Source organism: Peromyscus leucopus, chromosome 8b (genome assembly GCF_004664715.2).
Source record: "Peromyscus leucopus breed LL Stock chromosome 8b, UCI_PerLeu_2.1, whole genome shotgun sequence".
Lineage (NCBI taxonomy): Eukaryota > Metazoa > Chordata > Mammalia > Rodentia > Cricetidae > Peromyscus > Peromyscus leucopus.
In genome coordinates this window covers 93857019-93873963 of record NC_051086.1, presented here as the reverse complement: position 1 = coordinate 93873963, position 16945 = coordinate 93857019, and the positions used below count along the sequence as shown (strand labels likewise).

The 16945-nt window shown below is 43.4% G+C and overlaps 2 protein-coding genes across 6 annotated transcripts in view; one reads left to right on the top strand and one right to left on the bottom strand.

Moving 5' to 3' along the window:
* Ikzf3 (IKAROS family zinc finger 3) overlaps positions 1 to 1349 on the bottom strand; it is a 99746-nt gene extending 98397 nt beyond the window's left edge. For 2 of the 4 annotated variants that reach the window (XM_037200707.1, XM_037200708.1), the window contains exon 1: positions 932 to 1349. In XM_037200707.1, the coding sequence (XP_037056602.1) occupies positions 932 to 938 (7 nt within the window). In that variant the 5' untranslated portion in view covers positions 939 to 1349. The remainder of the gene's footprint in view (positions 1 to 931) is intronic. The other 2 variants (XM_028889593.2, XM_037200706.1) reach the window with 1 other exon arrangement.
* A 4449-nt stretch (positions 1350 to 5798) lies between these two features.
* Positions 5799 to 13909, top strand: Zpbp2 (zona pellucida binding protein 2). 2 transcript variants are annotated; one of them, XM_028889595.2, is made up of 8 exons: positions 5799 to 6017; positions 6157 to 6222; positions 7434 to 7559; positions 8716 to 8877; positions 9804 to 10022; positions 10712 to 10794; positions 12024 to 12204; positions 13472 to 13909. In XM_028889595.2, the coding sequence occupies exons 1-8, from the start codon at positions 5972 to 5974 to the stop codon at positions 13564 to 13566; spliced, it is 978 nt and encodes a 325-aa protein (XP_028745428.1). In that variant the 5' UTR covers positions 5799 to 5971; the 3' UTR covers positions 13567 to 13909. The 2 variants fall into 2 exon arrangements, with proteins under 2 accessions (XP_028745428.1, XP_028745429.1); XM_028889596.2 differs by lacking the exon at positions 9804 to 10022 and having other exon boundaries at positions 5800 to 6017.
* Positions 13910 to 16945: the final 3036 nt, after the last annotated feature.

Sequence of the window (16945 nt, the reverse complement as noted above, 5' to 3'; positions counted from 1 at the left end):
CAGCACTACAGCCAGTATCCATGCAAAACTGAGAACTGAGGGCTGTGTGTGCTCACATTTAACAAAAACTTTACCATCCATAACTGTCCCAAACTATTCAATCATATTTCATAGCTTCACATACCCTGGAACTAAATGAAGATGCCAAAGACCAAGGCTCCTATTTTAAAAGTTCTTCAGCCATTGTGAAGAAAATATCTGTGATATTCCTAATATTTATCAGATCACCATTGAGTTAGCTCAGTGTCAGCATCTTTTTTTAATGAATGTACTGCTCAACTTCTGATATTCTAAACACCACCTCTCCTCCCCCCAAGGTTGAGCCGCATCTTCCATCATCAGAGTTTTAGAAACACTTGTTGAACATGTGAAATTGCACTTATCTTAAGGAAGTTCATACTGCGGAGCTTCCGAGAAGCAAAGCTTTAACTTCCCAAATGAAATCTTTAACATGAGTCTTATTTTTGTTTTGGGCTTTTTTAAAAGCTCATAGAGACAACTGAGTTCCAAGCTAACTAAAATGAGCCCTTTGCCCCTAAGACAGAATTCACAGAGAAGTCACATTACAGAAAAGTAGCCACGGGCACCTCTGATGAATATAATTCCTATGGACACTGAGGCCGTGGTCCCAAAACAAGATTGCTACATCTCAGGCTCGGTGCCAAATTCAGGGACGCCTCGAGAGTGCCCTTCCTTTGAAGATTCAAGGCGACCCATACACAGCCGTCGTCTCACAACCCCTAAGACATAAAACTGAAGAGAATTTAGCACTTTCCCAAGCTGGGGGAGGGGGTGTCTGAGAACCGACACGCATTTAAATTAACAAAAAGAAATAAATAGAAGCAAAACCGAGATTCAGGAGGAAGCCGCGCCGTTGCGCGCACCGCTCGCTCGGGCTGCTCCGAGCCCGGCGCAGCCGCGCGGACCTCACCTTCCATGTCGCCGGCCGCGGGTGGCTCGGCTGCAGCTGTCGCTCAGGCTCCGCGGCCGCTCCACGTGCTCCTGCCGTGGGGACCCGCGCGGCTGGCGGGAGATTCCCGGCGCGGGGTGGCCCGGGGATGGCTCGGTGGCGTCGGTCGGCGCAGCTGCAGTTCGGGAGCCGGCCAGCAGCCGGTGCGCGGGGTTACAGCGGCGCTGGCTGGCCGCCGCTTTAAAGCACGCCCGGAGCGCCCGCGGGTTCCGCACCCTCAACCCACTTTTGAATGTCAAGCCTGAGGAACCCTGATCGCGTGGAAACAGTGCCTCAGTGATGGTCTCTGGACCGCTACTTCAAACACACCGGGGAGGAGGGCGCTGTCGCAGGGAGAGCGGTGTGAGCAAGCCCAACTTCCAGATTCGCCCGACGCGGACTGATCGGGAACTTTTCATCTAGACTCTGGGGATGCGAGTCATGAAAACTGTCCATGAGAATTCACTTTATTGAGTTATTTGTGGAGGTTTTTCCCCACCCTGGGGTTTTTTCATTTCAGTTAGAGTAGCCCGCCACTGTGATCCCAGCATTTGAGAGGCTGAGGCAGGAGGATTGCCACGAAGTCCATCCAGGCCAGTCTGGGCTACAGTATGAGTCTTTTTCTCAGAAAACAAAACTTTAAAAGTCCTTGGCCCAGATTTATAGAGATAATTCAAAAGTACCTTGGCATTTACAGCACTCCGGCTGTTTCACTTGAGGGCACCATGCTCTCATTTTGCTATCCTTTCTGAGAACTAGTTGATTTACCACTGCTCAAAAAAGACATCTCTACATATGTGTTCATTTCCTACGAATCTTCTTTCTTCTAAATATGACACTTTACAAAAATACACATATGATGTGTCAGAAAAGTAAAGAGTGGAGCTATGTGGGGTAGCTGAAGTAAATCTAGGGGAGGTGTTGGCTCACAGAGACCTATCAGTCAACATCATTTCCCATCATCTGCACTTTAGAGAGGAAAACACTTGACTGGAGGAGGGGAAGGAGAAGTAACAACAAACAGTTTTTCAAAGCAGAGTGTTTCATCACCATCACACTGAAGCCTTAAGACATCGCTCTCAAATGGGCACATCGAGAGATGATGCCCAATGGTGTTGAGGGAATGATCCCACTTCCCCGTCATTCTCGCTAAAAAATTATATTGTTAATTATATAAACATATATATGAAGCAGGTGTGGTGGCAAACCCTTTCGTCCCAGCACTCAGCACTCTTAGAGTTTTCACGCCAGCCTGGTCTACAGATCGAATTCCAGAACAGCCAGGGGCTGCATAATAGAGAGATCCTATCTGAAAAATGACACACACACACACACACACACACACACACACACACACACACACGTGAGATTTAAGGTTGAGGATTTGTACATCAGTTACCCATACCAAAAAAATCATACTTGTGAGTTAAGCGAGCACACTGATGTTTTATGAACCTAAGTTCATGTTAACTGGTGCCTTGGTATAGGTAGTCTGCATTACACACACACACACACACACACACACACACACACACACACACTATGTTGTGGGAATTCTACGTTTATGCACATATGCATATACAACATATGAGTGGCTGGAACTGGCTTTGCAATCACAGAACCACAGCAGCATCGAGTTGGACATATGAGTTAGAGTTCTGCAGGAAAATATGGAGTTCAGAGAAATACTCTAAACACTAGTTTAATTTTAGTACTGAAAGGGGAAATTTGTTGTTTGTTAGTTTCTAAAAGCAAAAATAGCACATCAAAAGTAGCAGAAGAGGAACTGTAAACTTTCACAGGGATGATAAGGATGAATAGTTAATTGGTTGTTTAAAAGTTAGAAACTTTTGTGTTACATTGTTTAACACTTTGTGTTACAATGTTCTCTATATGTAACAGTAAACTGTTATCTGCTGTATGCGATTATTCCAGACTACAGATACTTGAAGGGATAAATAAAAATCAGATTATTTAGCTACTCCACCCTCAAGTAGGTGGAGCATAAATCTCCCCTCTGCATGTGTAAGGATCACATAGTGACATCCTTCCAAACAGTAAAGTAGGTAGAGGGAGGGGGTAACTTATAGTGGAAAAACCTGACAACCACCCCTTCAACCAGCTGAACACATTTAACATCAAAGATGATAAAGCATGATATTAGTACTATCACTGATATGACGTATTGGGAATATCATTTTACTGCTGCTGTCCTCACAAAAATCCACAATACTATAATGAGAAAAAACATCAACAAAGTCCGGTAGAGAGGCTTTCCACAAAATACTTCCTCATTTAAGGCTAAGTCAGGATCATCAAAGCAGTCATTAACTGTCAAAGTCAACACCCCCCACCCCAAAAAAAATGAAAGAAGAAAAAGGAAAAATCTGAGACACTGTCAATAACCCAGAGGAGCCTGGGAGACAAGACAAACATAATATGGAAGCCTGACTGTGTCTCTGGTCCAGCTGAACTAAGGTGAAATCTAAGAAAGTATGAATAAAGTATGAACTTTAATTAATAACACGGTATCATGCCAGGCATAGAGAAAGATGCATGCCTTTAATCCCAGCACTTGGGAGGCAGAGGCAGGTGGATCTCTGTGAGTTCAAGGCCAGCCTGGTCCATAAAGCAAGTTTCTGGACAGCCAGGACTGTTATACAGAGAAACCCTATCTAAAAAAAAAAAAAAAAAAAAAAAAAAAAAAAAAAAAAAAAAAAAAGACTGCTAGAGTATACATCTGTCCGAAGTATGAGTATGTAATCTTCATGTTAGAATAGTAACTTGGATATCAGCATTATTGATTTATGTCTTGTATAAAATATGTCTCTCTCATTTCCTGAATTAGACATAAATCAGTCAAAACTAGATGTCAAGAATAAAGAAAATCAACATAGATTTCACAAGTGTGCCCACCTCATGTAGCTTTCCCAGAGAGTAATATAACAACTAAGATTATTTTTTCTAGGCTTGCTGAGCATGCTGCTACATGCCTTTAATTCCAGCACTCAGAAGGCAGAGGCAGGCAGATCTCTGTGAGGCCAGCCAAAGATACACAGATAGACCCTGTTCTCAAAAATAAGCCAATAAACAAAACTTTTAAGTACAAAGTTTATTTTTAAAAAGTACACAGATACTTTCAATACACAGACCACTACTCTATTTTTATTAAAGTTTTATTTTTTAATTATGTGTATATGGGAGGGATGGGGGATGTATAGGTGAATGCAAGTGTCCATGGAGTCCAGAAGAGGTCATTGGATCCCCTGGAGCTGGAGTTATAAGATTGTTGTAAGCTGTCCAACTGGGTACTGGAACTAGGGACCTCTGGAGAAGCAGAGAAACTCAACCACTGAGCTCTCTCTCCTGCCCCACTATCCTATTTTTAAGACTTTTTTTTAAAAATAGCTTAAAAATTAAAAATTTCTTTTAAAAAATTTAAAAATTCTTAAAATTTTCATAGCAGTTGAAATTTAACACGTCAAGTTTGTAAGAATCCGTTGCAATAAGTGGGAAGTTATTAACACATTGTAATTTGGAAAATGCTTTGATTAAATCTGAAATGAGAGGTGTCTCAGCAGTTAAGAGCACTGGCTGCACTTCCAGAGGACCCATGTTTGATTCCCAGCATCCAAAGACCGGCTCACAACCATCTTTAACTCCAGTTCCAGATCCAGCACCCTTTTCTGGCCTCGGTGGGCAGTGCATGCCTGTAGTGCACAGACAGACATGCACAGTTTTAACAGTTGAGACTAAACCATGAGTCTAGACGTAGTAACTGACAATGGGTGGATCTGACTCATTGACTCACATTTCACGCTTGTGCTATATAGATAAAATTAACAGTGACTAAAAATGAAATTACTGACAAAGGTTGCTCCTGGACCATCTGAGACAGTCCAAATACTGACTCGGCTCAAAGGAAATAAAACTGAAAACCCTTGATCTCACCCCAAATAACCATTCTGCACCCTATCTGAACCTTGGGCTCTCTTACCTGCCAACCTACTCAAAACCACTACTGAGGCTGGTGTCCTACTGCTAAGAAATAAACAATACCTGGGGCCTTTCAGGTCACCTAAACAGTAGTCAAGATGGGACCACGCACGATGGGGTTGACGATTCAGCTCAGTGAAGGTCCTGGGTTTGGTCCCAGCATGGGGCTGGGGGGAAGAACTTTGAAAGACTGTTTCGGACCTCCCTGATACTGACTTATCTCACTTCAGCTGAGGAAAAGATCATACGCTCTTGCCTTTTGGTGGGGCCCATTTTCTAAAGCAAAGTTACTTCCGAACAAATTTGCATAAGGGGGTGTCCCTCTACCCCATCTCACACTCTAAGCTGAAAAATAAAGGTCCAACCTTCCTCCACGTGGGAAGGTCTCGGGGCACCCTTTTGGTGCACGGAAGGCTCTTCGAGATCTTGGTTTTGTGTGCCAGAAGAATGCAGTGTGTGAAGCTTTGACAGATCCGGCAACGCTCGCTAGCTTTTATGTCAGATCGGGGAGTTCCCGAGCTGGAACCCCGCTTTTAGGAAATTCTCACAAACTTCTCCCTTCTTCAGATCCCCGGGCGATAGCATCCTCGGGCTGCTCGGCGCCACCACGGTCCTAGGGACCCACTGTGCTCTCGCGCCAGTTCCTTGAGCCCCTAGCCTGAGGAAGTCCCCGGGAGCCCTACGCTCGTTTCCTTTACTCGCTCTGCACACCGCCAGGCCACCTAGAGGTGGAGCGCGGGAACGTGGCACCCGACCCGAGGTGCGAAAGGCTCGGCCGGTGCAGCGCCCTGCCACTGCGCGTGCGCCAGGAGGCGGGGGCTCGCCCTCCGCGCGCTCGCCCCGCCCCTCGCGCCGAGCCGGAACACGCAGGCGCCCTCGGGCGCAGCCGCCCCCGTGGTAGCCACGGACCGGTAGGGGCAATGCCCTCGGCGGTTTGCTTCGCTCTGTAGAGGAGCGATGGGGAGGCGTTGGGCCTGGCCTGAGGTAGGAGGGAACCCAGCTGTCGCCGCCGGTGCCTGAGCCGCGATGCTCGCGTGGGCCCTCGCCGCGCTGCTCTGCTCTCTCCTAGGAGGTGGGGCTTGGCCCGCAGGCTCCTCCCCTCGGCCTGAAGTTCCCCGCCCAGCCTCTCCTACGCCTCCCCTCGCCCTGCTCCCGGCTCAGCCCTGGGTCCCCTAAACACTAATAAGTCAGAGGTTTTCTTTCCTCCGCAGTTGGATCGCAACGTCCTTCCTTATTCAGTAACAAAGGCATTGTTTACGGCACGGTAGGACGCCCAGGTAATAAGTGCCTCTGCCCACGCAAGGCCGGTCCCCAGAGCTGGGGATGCCGTGCACCAGCCTAGGTTCTTCCCTGGAGGGGAAAAGGGAGAGAGCCAGTGTGCCGTCTGCTCTGTACGCTGCAGTTCGGGAAGTTTGCATCATTTGGTCCTCAAAGCAACAGCTAGTCTTCTATCCCAGTATTCATCGCGGGTTCTAGTGCTTTGATGCCACCTCTCTTCCAAATACTTCTGCTTTGTCATGGGTGAAGCCACTTAGCCGGGGTGGATGTCCCTCTGGAAGGCTCGTCTCTCCTTGTAGTAACCAGCTCTACTCATTCATCAAGCCCCAGCTACCATGTTACTCTCTGTAGTTTAACTTTCCGAATCCTAACCACTAGACCACCAGAGGTCCTGAGTTCAATTCCCAGCACCCACATGGTGGCTCGCAACCATCTGTAATGAGATCTGACACCCTTTTCTGTATACATAATAAATAAATAAATAAATCATATATATATATATAAAAGAAAGAAAAATTAACTTTCCCACACGCCTACAGGAAAAATTTTGAGATAACTGGGAGCCACGTCATTGTATTGTTTTTAGGACGTCTCCGCATTTAAGGCCTTTCCCTTCCTAGCGCCACAACTACACCAGAGTAGATTCAGACTCTTGAAATGGTTGGGCCTTAAAATAAAGCTCTTGTGAGATCACTGCTGCTACCAATTGAGTCAGCATCGATCTCTGCAGAACACCTTCCTAGTAAGCTCTTCGCGGGACAACAGGAAGCACAGGTGAAATACCCTGTTTTCAGTTTTGAAATAGTTTGTCAGTCAAGCTCACGTCCTCTGAACATTAATTCCACGATCCCTTCAAACAATTATTGGAGCTATTTATGAATGTGTACATTGTAAGGAACTTACATACATTTTAATATACTGTCACAGAATTATATATGTGTGTGCATATATGTGTGTATGTATATGTGTATATATATGTATGTATATATATATATATATATAAAACCGACAAGGTGCAGTTCAAAGGCTTACTATGAGAAGCAAAAAGGACTTCATTTCTAAATGACAACTAGCAACCAGCATGTTATGACCGCTTTTGAAATACTGAAATCCAGAAAGAATAAATTGGTGTCATTGGGACAAAGCAATAGAAATGTGTTTCGTTATTTTGTTGTATGATGTAGTTATGCAAAAATTTATTTTGTCACAGTGAAAATATATGTGAAGTTACATCAGGATAGCCCTGTCCTTGTTTGTATGGACGCTAACCGTGCTAGTAAAGAAACGGTGGACCCCGCCTACTTATGGATTGGGCCAAATGAAAATACTTTAACAGGTAAATTATTTTAATATATTTTAATAATGTGAACATTGGTTTTTTTTTAAAGTGCTGTCATTGTTGAAAAGAATGAATTTAATTTAAAACATTTATTAAATTTATTTTTATGTATATTTTATTTTCTTGCCTACATGAATGTATGTGTACTACATGCATGCCTGATGCCCTTGGAGATCAGAAGAGGGTATTAGATCCCATGGAACTAGAGTTACTAATGGTTGTGAACCACCCTGTGGGTGCTGAGAATAGAACTCAGGTCCTCTTCAAGAGCAACAAGCACTCTTAAATATTGGGCAAACTTTCCATCCCCAACAAATTTAATTTTAACTGTAATTAAATTGCTTAACATTTAGACAAATTGAAATTTTTCTTGGCCTGTGACTTAAGTTCTTCCTATGCAAAAACTAAAGAAGATCCAAAGGATGGCACAGGCCTGTGAGGAAAATACTCAAGAGGTTGAGACAGGAGGATTACAAGTTTGAAGGTAGCCTGAGCTAACCAAAGAGATATGTTTTTGTTATTTTTTTCCCCCAGTGCTTGGAATTGAATCCAGAGTCTCTCTCTCAAGCACATTCTCCCACTGTGCTGTCCTACCCTCAGGAAGATAATTTTGTACCTTACTTCCCAAAGCTGCTCAAAACTTTTCATAACTGCTAAAGTTTACCCATGAAACGCCAGTAACATGAGATAATATGTAATTTTTCATGTTAGAAGAGTACCTTAGGATATCAGCATTATTAATTTGTGTCTTATGTAAATATATATGTATATATAATTTACTGAATTGCTGACATAAATCAGTCAAAACTAGATGCCAACAAATAAATCAACATAGATTTCACAAGAATACCCAGCTTGCGTAGCTTTTCCATAGAGTAACAGGACAGTTAAGATTTTCTTTTGTGCTGTTGGGCATAGTGGCCCACTCTTTCAATCCCAGCACTCAGAAGGCAGAGGCAGGCGGACCTCCGTGAGTTCAAGGCCAGCCAGAGCTATACAGTGAGACCCTGTCTTAAAAAAAAAAAAAATTTATTGGGTTTTTGAAGTTGAAATAGTCTATTTTTTTTTTTGCCATGTTTGTTTATAGTCCTGAGTTTACTGAATAGTTTAAGTTACCTGTTAAGTAACCAAGGAATTCCCTTTTTCTGTTTAGGGAATGGCCAAATAAATGTAACAAACACAGGAAAACTGATAGTGAAAGATTTTATGGAGTCATTATCTGGACTTTACACATGTACTCTTTCATATAAGACTATCAAAGCAGAAACCCAAGAAGAAACTATAATAAAGAAGAGATATGACTTTATGATCTTTGGTAACAATATAATTTTATACTTATAATATAATATAATAATTGTAGAAGCAAATGAGCCATTTCTCCAGTCCCCCAAAAACATTCTTTTTTTTTTAAGATTTATTTATTTATTATGTATACAATGTTCTGCCTGTATGTATGTCTCCACGCCAGGCCAGAAGAGGGCACCCGATCTCATTACAGATGGTTGTGAGCCACTATGTGGTTGCTGGGAATTGAACTCATGTCCTCAGGAAGAGCAGCCAGTGCTCTTAACCTCTGAGCCATCTCTCCAGCCCCCCCCCCAAAAAAAAACATTCTTGTGTGTTTAAGATGTATTATGTGTATGTGTGTGAATTATGTGCATATGAGTCCAGGTATCAGCAGAGTCCAGAAAAGGATGACCTGGAGATGTAATTACAGGCAGGTATGAGCTACCTGATTGTGGGTGCTGGGCACCACAGCTCTTAACTATAAGCTATCTCTTCAGCTCCTCCAGGGTTTCCTTGACATGTTAACTTACCTGTAATGCCATCTCACAGAAGCCACTTCTCCTAAGTAGCTAGACATCAAATGACAGTGACATTTTTTTCGTTAAAATTATTAGTTATGCCGAGTGGTGGTGGCGGTGGTGGTACATGCCTTTGATCCCAGCACTTGGGAGGCAGAGACAGGCGGATCTCTGTGAGTTCAAGGCCAGCCTGGTCTACAGAGTGAGATCCAGGACAGGCACCAAAAGTACACAGAGAAACCCTGTCTCAAAAAAAAAAAAAAGTATTAGTTGTATGTATGTTGTAAACAAACTTATGGAGTATTTTATTAGATAAGTAAATTTTCTACACTGATTTGCAAGATTAATGATGTTTAGTATTACATGTTTTTGAAATTTTTTAATAGCAGAAATTAATGCAAGGCACAATTGTTTTTATTCTCACCTTTTTCTAAAGCCTATAGGGAACCTGATTATTCTTACCACATGGCTGTGCGTTTTACCACAAAATCTTGTGTAGGAAGATATAATGACCTGCTCTTTAGAGTGCTGAAGAAAATCTTGGATAATTTAATCTCTGATTTGTCATGCCATGTCATAGAACCATCATATAAGTGCCATTCTGTTAAAATTCCAGAACGTGACTTCGTGTACGAGCTATTCATAGCCTTTCAAGGTGAAACAATTTTACGACATTAATTTTATAACCGTAGTCGAAAACCATGATAGATTATAAAAATCATTGCCGTGTAAATATAAGAGGTCTCATAAATAACAGGTCTAAGGTGTTTGCTAAGCATTAATATACACTGTTGCCTGGTTGAGGTTTTAAAAGTCAGCTGACAAGCCAGGTGGTGGTGGCGCACGCCTTTAATCCCAGCACTGGGGAGGCAGAGCCAGGCGGATCTCTGTGAGTTCGAGGTCAGTCTGATCTACAGAGCGAGATCCAGGACAGGCTCCAAAACTACAGAGAAACCCTGTCTTGAAAAAAAAAAGTCAGCAGAGTAGTCGCTTACCTTCAAATATTATATTGTTTATAATTTAAAGTCAGTACCATTTTATTAACATAACCTTTATGCAATTTGAGAAATGATGTTTTATTGTTTTTTATTTTTGAGGACGTACAAGGAGTAACCAAACCCACTCTATTTCCATGTTCAAGTCCTGTAGTACTTCCACTAGCCCCCAGATGGAGTCAAGTCCCAGTGCACGGGTTATTCAAAGGGCAGGCCTCGCTTTGCTCTTTGATTAGGTAGCTGGGTTAAACGTGCACGTGCCTGCACACCAGCCAGAGCATTCGGGGCGTTGCTAGAGTGCTCCACACCTTTACAAGTCCGTGTGTACCTGTCGTGTTTTCCTCTCCAGTGAATCCTTTTGCACCAGGCTGGAAAAGTATGTGCAACGACTCTAACGACTGTGAAGATGCCACTAATCGTAACATCCTCAAGGTGAGCTCTCATCGTGAGGGGAAAGCACGTGAGTGACCTGGAAAGCTTTTGGTAAATGCTTTGTCTATTAATAGGAGTTCAAGGTCATCTTCAGCTACACGGTGAGTTCAAGATGTTACAACAAATTCGTGCGTGCGTGCGTGTGTGCGAGTGCACACCAGCGCAGGTCCCAGGGATGTGTGGAGGCTACAGTACCACTCCAGGTGTCAATCCCAGGAGCACTGTCTCCTCCTTTGAGACAGGGTCTCTTCCCAATTAGGCTCGATTCTCTGCCCCAGGAATCTTCCTGTCTCCCCCGCCCCCCCCCCCCCAGCACTGGGATGACAGGCAAGGAAAATGCTTGGCCAGCTGAGCTATACCCAACTGTCTTCCTTAACCTCCTTGAAAGGACCAAGCAGATGCCATAACAGGCTTCTCAGTCTTCTCTCAGAGATCAGGCCTCAATTTCAGTTTCCTGAGACTGAGCAAGCAGTTTCTGGGAGGGCTGTGAACAAAAGACACAGTCCTTGCAGTAGCTTCCTTTCTGCACGTACTCTGGCTGCTCAAAGTTCAGCCAGATGTTTACTGTCTGGGACCCCTCACCAACTTAGAGTTATGTGCATGAGTCAAGGACAGAGCCTGGACCACTGAGCCAGCCCCCACAGTCAGTACGTGCTAGGCCAGCCAGCCCCCATGGCAGCTCAAGGACAAAGCCTGGGACTTGTGCTGGACTGCCCCCAAAGTGATAATTGTAACCACCAACCAGTAAATTCAAAGGTTACATACCCTCACCCAATTAAAAGAGAACAGAGATAAAAATAAACCAATCTGAGTTGTACCCATGCAAACCCCCCCCCCAACCCCCTGAAGGGCTTGTAGTTTTTGCCTTTAAAAAGCTAGCCACACAAACAAAGAGCAACTCCTCCCTGCCTCACTGTATTGGGTGTAGGAATGAGTTCCCTGTCTAGACTTGTATCTACAGAATAACCTTGCTGTTGCATTCTGGACATCCAAGGTCTTCGGTGGTCTCTTTGGGGTCACAATCTGGGCATAACACTCCTCATGTATAAATTAGCAATAACTAGTAAAGTCAAAGCTAGACTAATTTTAGGTTTTAACATAGATTTTTCAGGACTTCATCTAATGCATGAGCAAGAAATACTTCTGCTACATTTTATGGCCTGTGATTCATGAGGAGTTTGGTTATTGCATTAGTAATTGTAATTTTCTCTGGTATTTCTAAATCTTAGGCAAGAGATCGGATAGAAGAATTTTTTCGGAGCCAAGCATACATTTTGTACCATCACTTTAATAAAACTATACCAGCTATGCATTTTGTGGACCACAGTTTTCAAGTAGTACGAATAGATAACTGTCGACCAGGCTTTGGGAAAAATGAAGGTCTACACAGCAATTGTGCCAGCTGTTGTGGTAATTATAAAATATAAAAAACACCTAAATATCTGCATGTTCCGGAGAAAAGATGCATGTTCCCGGAGAAATGACTCACCGGGATTATTGAACTAGATTTTTTTTTTTGGGGGGGGGGTTTCGAGACAGGGTTTCTCTGATTAGTTTTGGTGCCTGTCCTGGATCTCACTCTGTAGACCAGGCTGGCCTCGAACTCACAGAGATCCGCCTGGCTCTGCCTCCCGAGTTCTGGGATTAAAGGCGTGCGCCACCATCTGGCATACTGGATCTTTTCATTGATTCTTTCATAGAAAAGAGAAGTCAAAAACTTTAAAGCCCAAATTTCTAAATATAATCATCCTAATGTATGTTCTTTGTACCCTTCTTTCTTATATTCCAGCACATTTCCATGGTGTTCTGACATACAATACTATTCTGTGCAGAACAGCAGAATGGTCCTGCCTGGGAAGCACAGAGCTAGGACACGAGGTAGAAACTGCAGGCAGGCACTTATAAATGAGGCACTGAGAAGGCCTTGCGAATACTGATAAAAGGGAAAATACAGTATTCTAACTCTTCCCTGTAGCAGGCTTTCTTAGACCGCCAGCTCTCAAGATAATGACACACAGATTTATTATTAGTTATGAATGCTCAGCCTTAGTTTAGGCTTGTCCCACTACCTCTTAAAATGTATTTTAACCTGTTTTTCTTCATCTGTGTTTTGCCTTGGGGCTTTTTACCTTTGTTTCATTCCGTACCTACGACTCCATGTCTGCCTGGCTGGCGTCTGCCTGGCTGGTTGGCCCCAGGCATCTCCCTTTTTTCTCCATTATTCTCATCTCTCATTCTCTCCTGAGCCTAGATTCCTCCTCCTCCTTATTCTCTCTGCCTGCCAGCCCCGCCTATCCCTCTCCTGCCTAGCTATTGACGATTCAGCTTTTTATTAGACCAATCAGGTGCCTTAGGCAGGCAGAGCAACACATCTCCACATTGTTAAACAAATGCAGCATAAACAAATGTAACACACCTTTACATAGTTAAAGTCACATTCTGCAGCATAAACAGATATAACACATCCTTGTACAGTTAAAGTCATAGTCCACAACACTCCCCTGTTTTTAGGATTACCACGTTACAGAGTTCGAGGTAATCTTCACAACTTTATTGGCTGAACTAGTGTGGGTGTCCTATGCAGGAAAGGTGTAATATTGAAGATGCTTTTGTATTGTTAATCTGCAGTATCTGTGAACTATGTTGACTGACAGACGGCTTGTGTTTTCCCTTGCAGTGGTCTGTAGTCCTGGAACATTCAGCCCTGATGTCGATGTCACCTGTCAGATCTGTGTTTCTGTCCATTCATACGGAGCTAAATCTTGCCCATAAACTTCAAGACCAGAGATGAAAGCATGGTTACTTGCCTCTGAAGGTGGGACAAAGATTTGTTCACATCTGAGAGCATCATAGATACGTCCATAAATAAGATCTGTAAGAGCAAAACTTTGGGAATGTACGCTTTAGAAACAACAGAAAAGCGTTGACATGGCATTTCTGAGAAGGAGTTGAATTCAGTGTCCTCAGTGTATGAGCGGAAGTGAAGTGTTAGTGGGTACTTTAAATGAAATATGTTCTGTTGTCTACAAACTAAAACATGCTTTGTACCTAGTACTATAGTAAGTCAAATGAGTGGCAAAGTACGATACAATAAAAAATTTCTATTTTCCATATATTAATTTGTTAAAATGACTTCTATCAAGACATACAGAATACCCTTTTTAATTTGTTTTTTAATGCCAGGCAATGGTGACTCATACCTTTAATCCCAGCACTCAGAAGGCGGAGGCAGGTGAATCTGAGTTCAAGGCCAGCCTGGTCTACAGAGCAAGTTCCAGGATGGCCAGGGCTACACAGAGAAACCCTGTTTTGAAAAGCAAAAAAAATAAGTGTTTAGACTTACTTTATCGGATGTGTATGTTTGTTTTGCCAGCATGTATATCCGGCACCAGATATGTGCTTGGTACCTTCTGAGACCAAAAGAAGGCATTGGATCCCCCAGAACTGGAGTTACAGAAGGTTGTAAAGCCTCATGTGGGTGCTGGGAATCCAACCCAAGTCTTCAGGAAGAAAAGCCAGTGCTCTTAACCACTGAGCCATCTCTCCAGCACCCACAGTACTTTTGAAATTAGAACTAAACAAACTACTTTAGTCCCTTTGATTTTATTAACAATTCATAGAATCATGTTTAATACAGGCTTAGATTTACAGAAAATGAAACAAGTGATATGTAGCTCCACATATCCCTCCATGTACACTTGTCCTCCCCCACACATTCCCCTATTACTATTCGCTGTAATCCATGGTTCACATTAAAGTTTTGTTCTTCGTGTTACAGGTTTGGACAAAGGTGTAGTGATGTATTCAACATTTAGTTTCATATAAAATAGTTTCACCACACTAAAATTCACTATGCTTCACTAGCTCCTCTCTCTGCTCGCTCCCTTCCCATCCTGACTCCCTGACTCTCCTCATCAGCATCTTCTTTTGTTGTTTTGCTTTTCAAGACAGGGTTTCTCTGTCCCGGATCTCACTCTGTAGTCCAGGCTGGCCTCGAACTCACAGAGATCCGCCTGCCTCTGCCTCCCAAGTGCTGGGATTAAAGGCGTGTGCCGCAGCAGCAGCAGCAGCAGCAGCAGCAGCAGCAGCAGCAGCAGCCGCCGCCGCCGCCGCCGCCGCCGCCGCCACCACCACCACCACCACCACCACCACCTGGCCATCTTTTTATTGTCTTTATAGTTTTACCTTTTCCTAAATGCCGTGTAGTTGGGATTATACAATGCATTGACTCTTCAGATTGGCTTCTTTTCACTCAGCACTATGCATTTTAGGTTCCTTTATGTCTTTTTATGACCTGATAGCTTATTATTATTGCTGAGTAATTTCTTCCATGGTATAAATACAGCTGCCATGAACATCTGTGTGCAATTTTTGTGTGGATATAGTTTCAGCTCAGTTAATAGTTAGAAATGTGGCGATTGGCTAAGATGGGACGATGTGTCTCGTTTTGTGAGAGACAAGAACACTACCTACCAAAGTCACCATTTCAAGGTCTTGCTCCTCCTCCTCACCAGCATTTGGTACTGTCAGTTTTGGGGTGGGGAATAGTCACTCTAACACAGGGAGCGGGTATTTCCTTTTTGTTTTAATTCCCAAATTCTTAAATCTCTTAAGCCGTCTGATACCTAACATCTTTTTGTATGGTCACTTGATCTCTGTTTCTGTTGGTTATTATTTGGTGTCCAGATTTTTTGCCATTTTTTATATGTATTGGGTGGGTTTTGTTTTGTTTTGTTTTGTTTTTCGAGACAGGGTTTCTATGTGTAGCTTTGAAGCCTGTCCTGGACTAGCTCTCTAGACCAGGCTGGCCTCGAACTCACAGAGATCCCCCTGCCTCTGCCTCCCAAGTTTTTGTTTTGTTTTTTTTAAAGATTTGTTTATTTATTATGTATGTATACGGTGTTCTGCCTGCATGTATCCCTGCAGGCCAGAAGAGGACACCAGATCTCATTACAGATGGTTGTGAGCCACCATGTGGTTGCTGGGAATTGAACTCAGGACCTCTGGAGTGTGATGCTTCATTCCTTTCACACTTTGGCTCACAGAGCAGAAGTTTTCATTTTAATGAATCTCTGCTCCACTGTCTGCTTCTCTGTCCTTAGTCAGTACTGTGCTGTCTTGACTCGTGGGTACCAATCACAGCCTAACTGGACTAGTGTTCTTCAGTATTCTACTAGTAATTCTGCACTTATTGATATGGTCATATGATTTTCCTTTAGCCTGTTAATGTGATGAATTACATTCATTCAGAAAGATTACCACAAGTTCAAGACCAGCCTAGGCTACACATGCATTCCAGAGCAGCCTGTGCTCCAGAGGGAGACTGTCTCAAACCTTCTCCCAACAGAATCTTCAAATGTTGGATCAGATTTGTGTAGTTGATTAAACCCTTCCTAGTCATTGTATATAATTTTTTCTCTAAATACTTTGTCTTTCTCAAAAGACAGTAGTATTATGGGTTTGGGAAAATTTGGGGATTGTTTTGCTTCACTGTTGTTTTTTGTTTGTTTGTTTGTTTGGTCTGGTTTATTTTTGGATAGCGTTTGTTTGTTTGGCAAGGCTAGGCATAGAACCCAATGTCTCAGATATAGTAGGTGTGGTGGTTTGAAAGAAAATGGCCCCCAAAGGGAGGGGCACTGTTAGGAGGTGTGGCTATGTTGGAGTGGGTGTGGCCTTGTTGGAGGAAGTGCATCACTGTAGGGGTGGGTTTACAGAGACCAGAAGTCAGCCTCACATACTGTTCTTGCTGCCACCTACCTTGGGTTCTTTTGTTTCGCTGCATTGTGTTGTATTTGAAACCACATCTTCTCACTAGGATCTGGGGCTTGCCAATTCAACCAGACTGGCCAGCTAGCGAGACCCAGGGATCCTCCTGTCTCCGTTTCTTTGGCACTGGGATTACAAGCACATGCCACCACATAGATGTTTGTTTGGCTTTGTTTTATCTGTGTGTGCATGCACATGTCAGTATGGATGCTCGAGAGGCCAGAAGAGGGCGTTCTTTGTCTAATATGGAAGTGGATTTACAGGCAGTTGTGAGTGGTCAGCATGGGTTCTGGGAACCAATAAATGCTCCTAACCACTGAGCCGTGGTCCCAGCCACCATCATCTAGCTTTTTTACGTGGGTTCTGGGTACCAGACTAGGATCCT

Coding starts and splice junctions, on each gene's coding strand:
- Zpbp2 (XM_028889595.2), top strand. CDS start 5,972: ATGCTCGCGTGGGCCCTCGCCGCGCTGCTCTGCTCTCTCCTAGGAG. Junction 7,560..8,715: donor AAATGAAAATACTTTAACAG/GTAAATTATTTT, acceptor TTTTCTGTTTAG/GGAATGGCCAAATAAATGTA. Junction 12,205..13,471: donor CAATTGTGCCAGCTGTTGTG/GTAATTATAAAA, acceptor TTTCCCTTGCAG/TGGTCTGTAGTCCTGGAACA.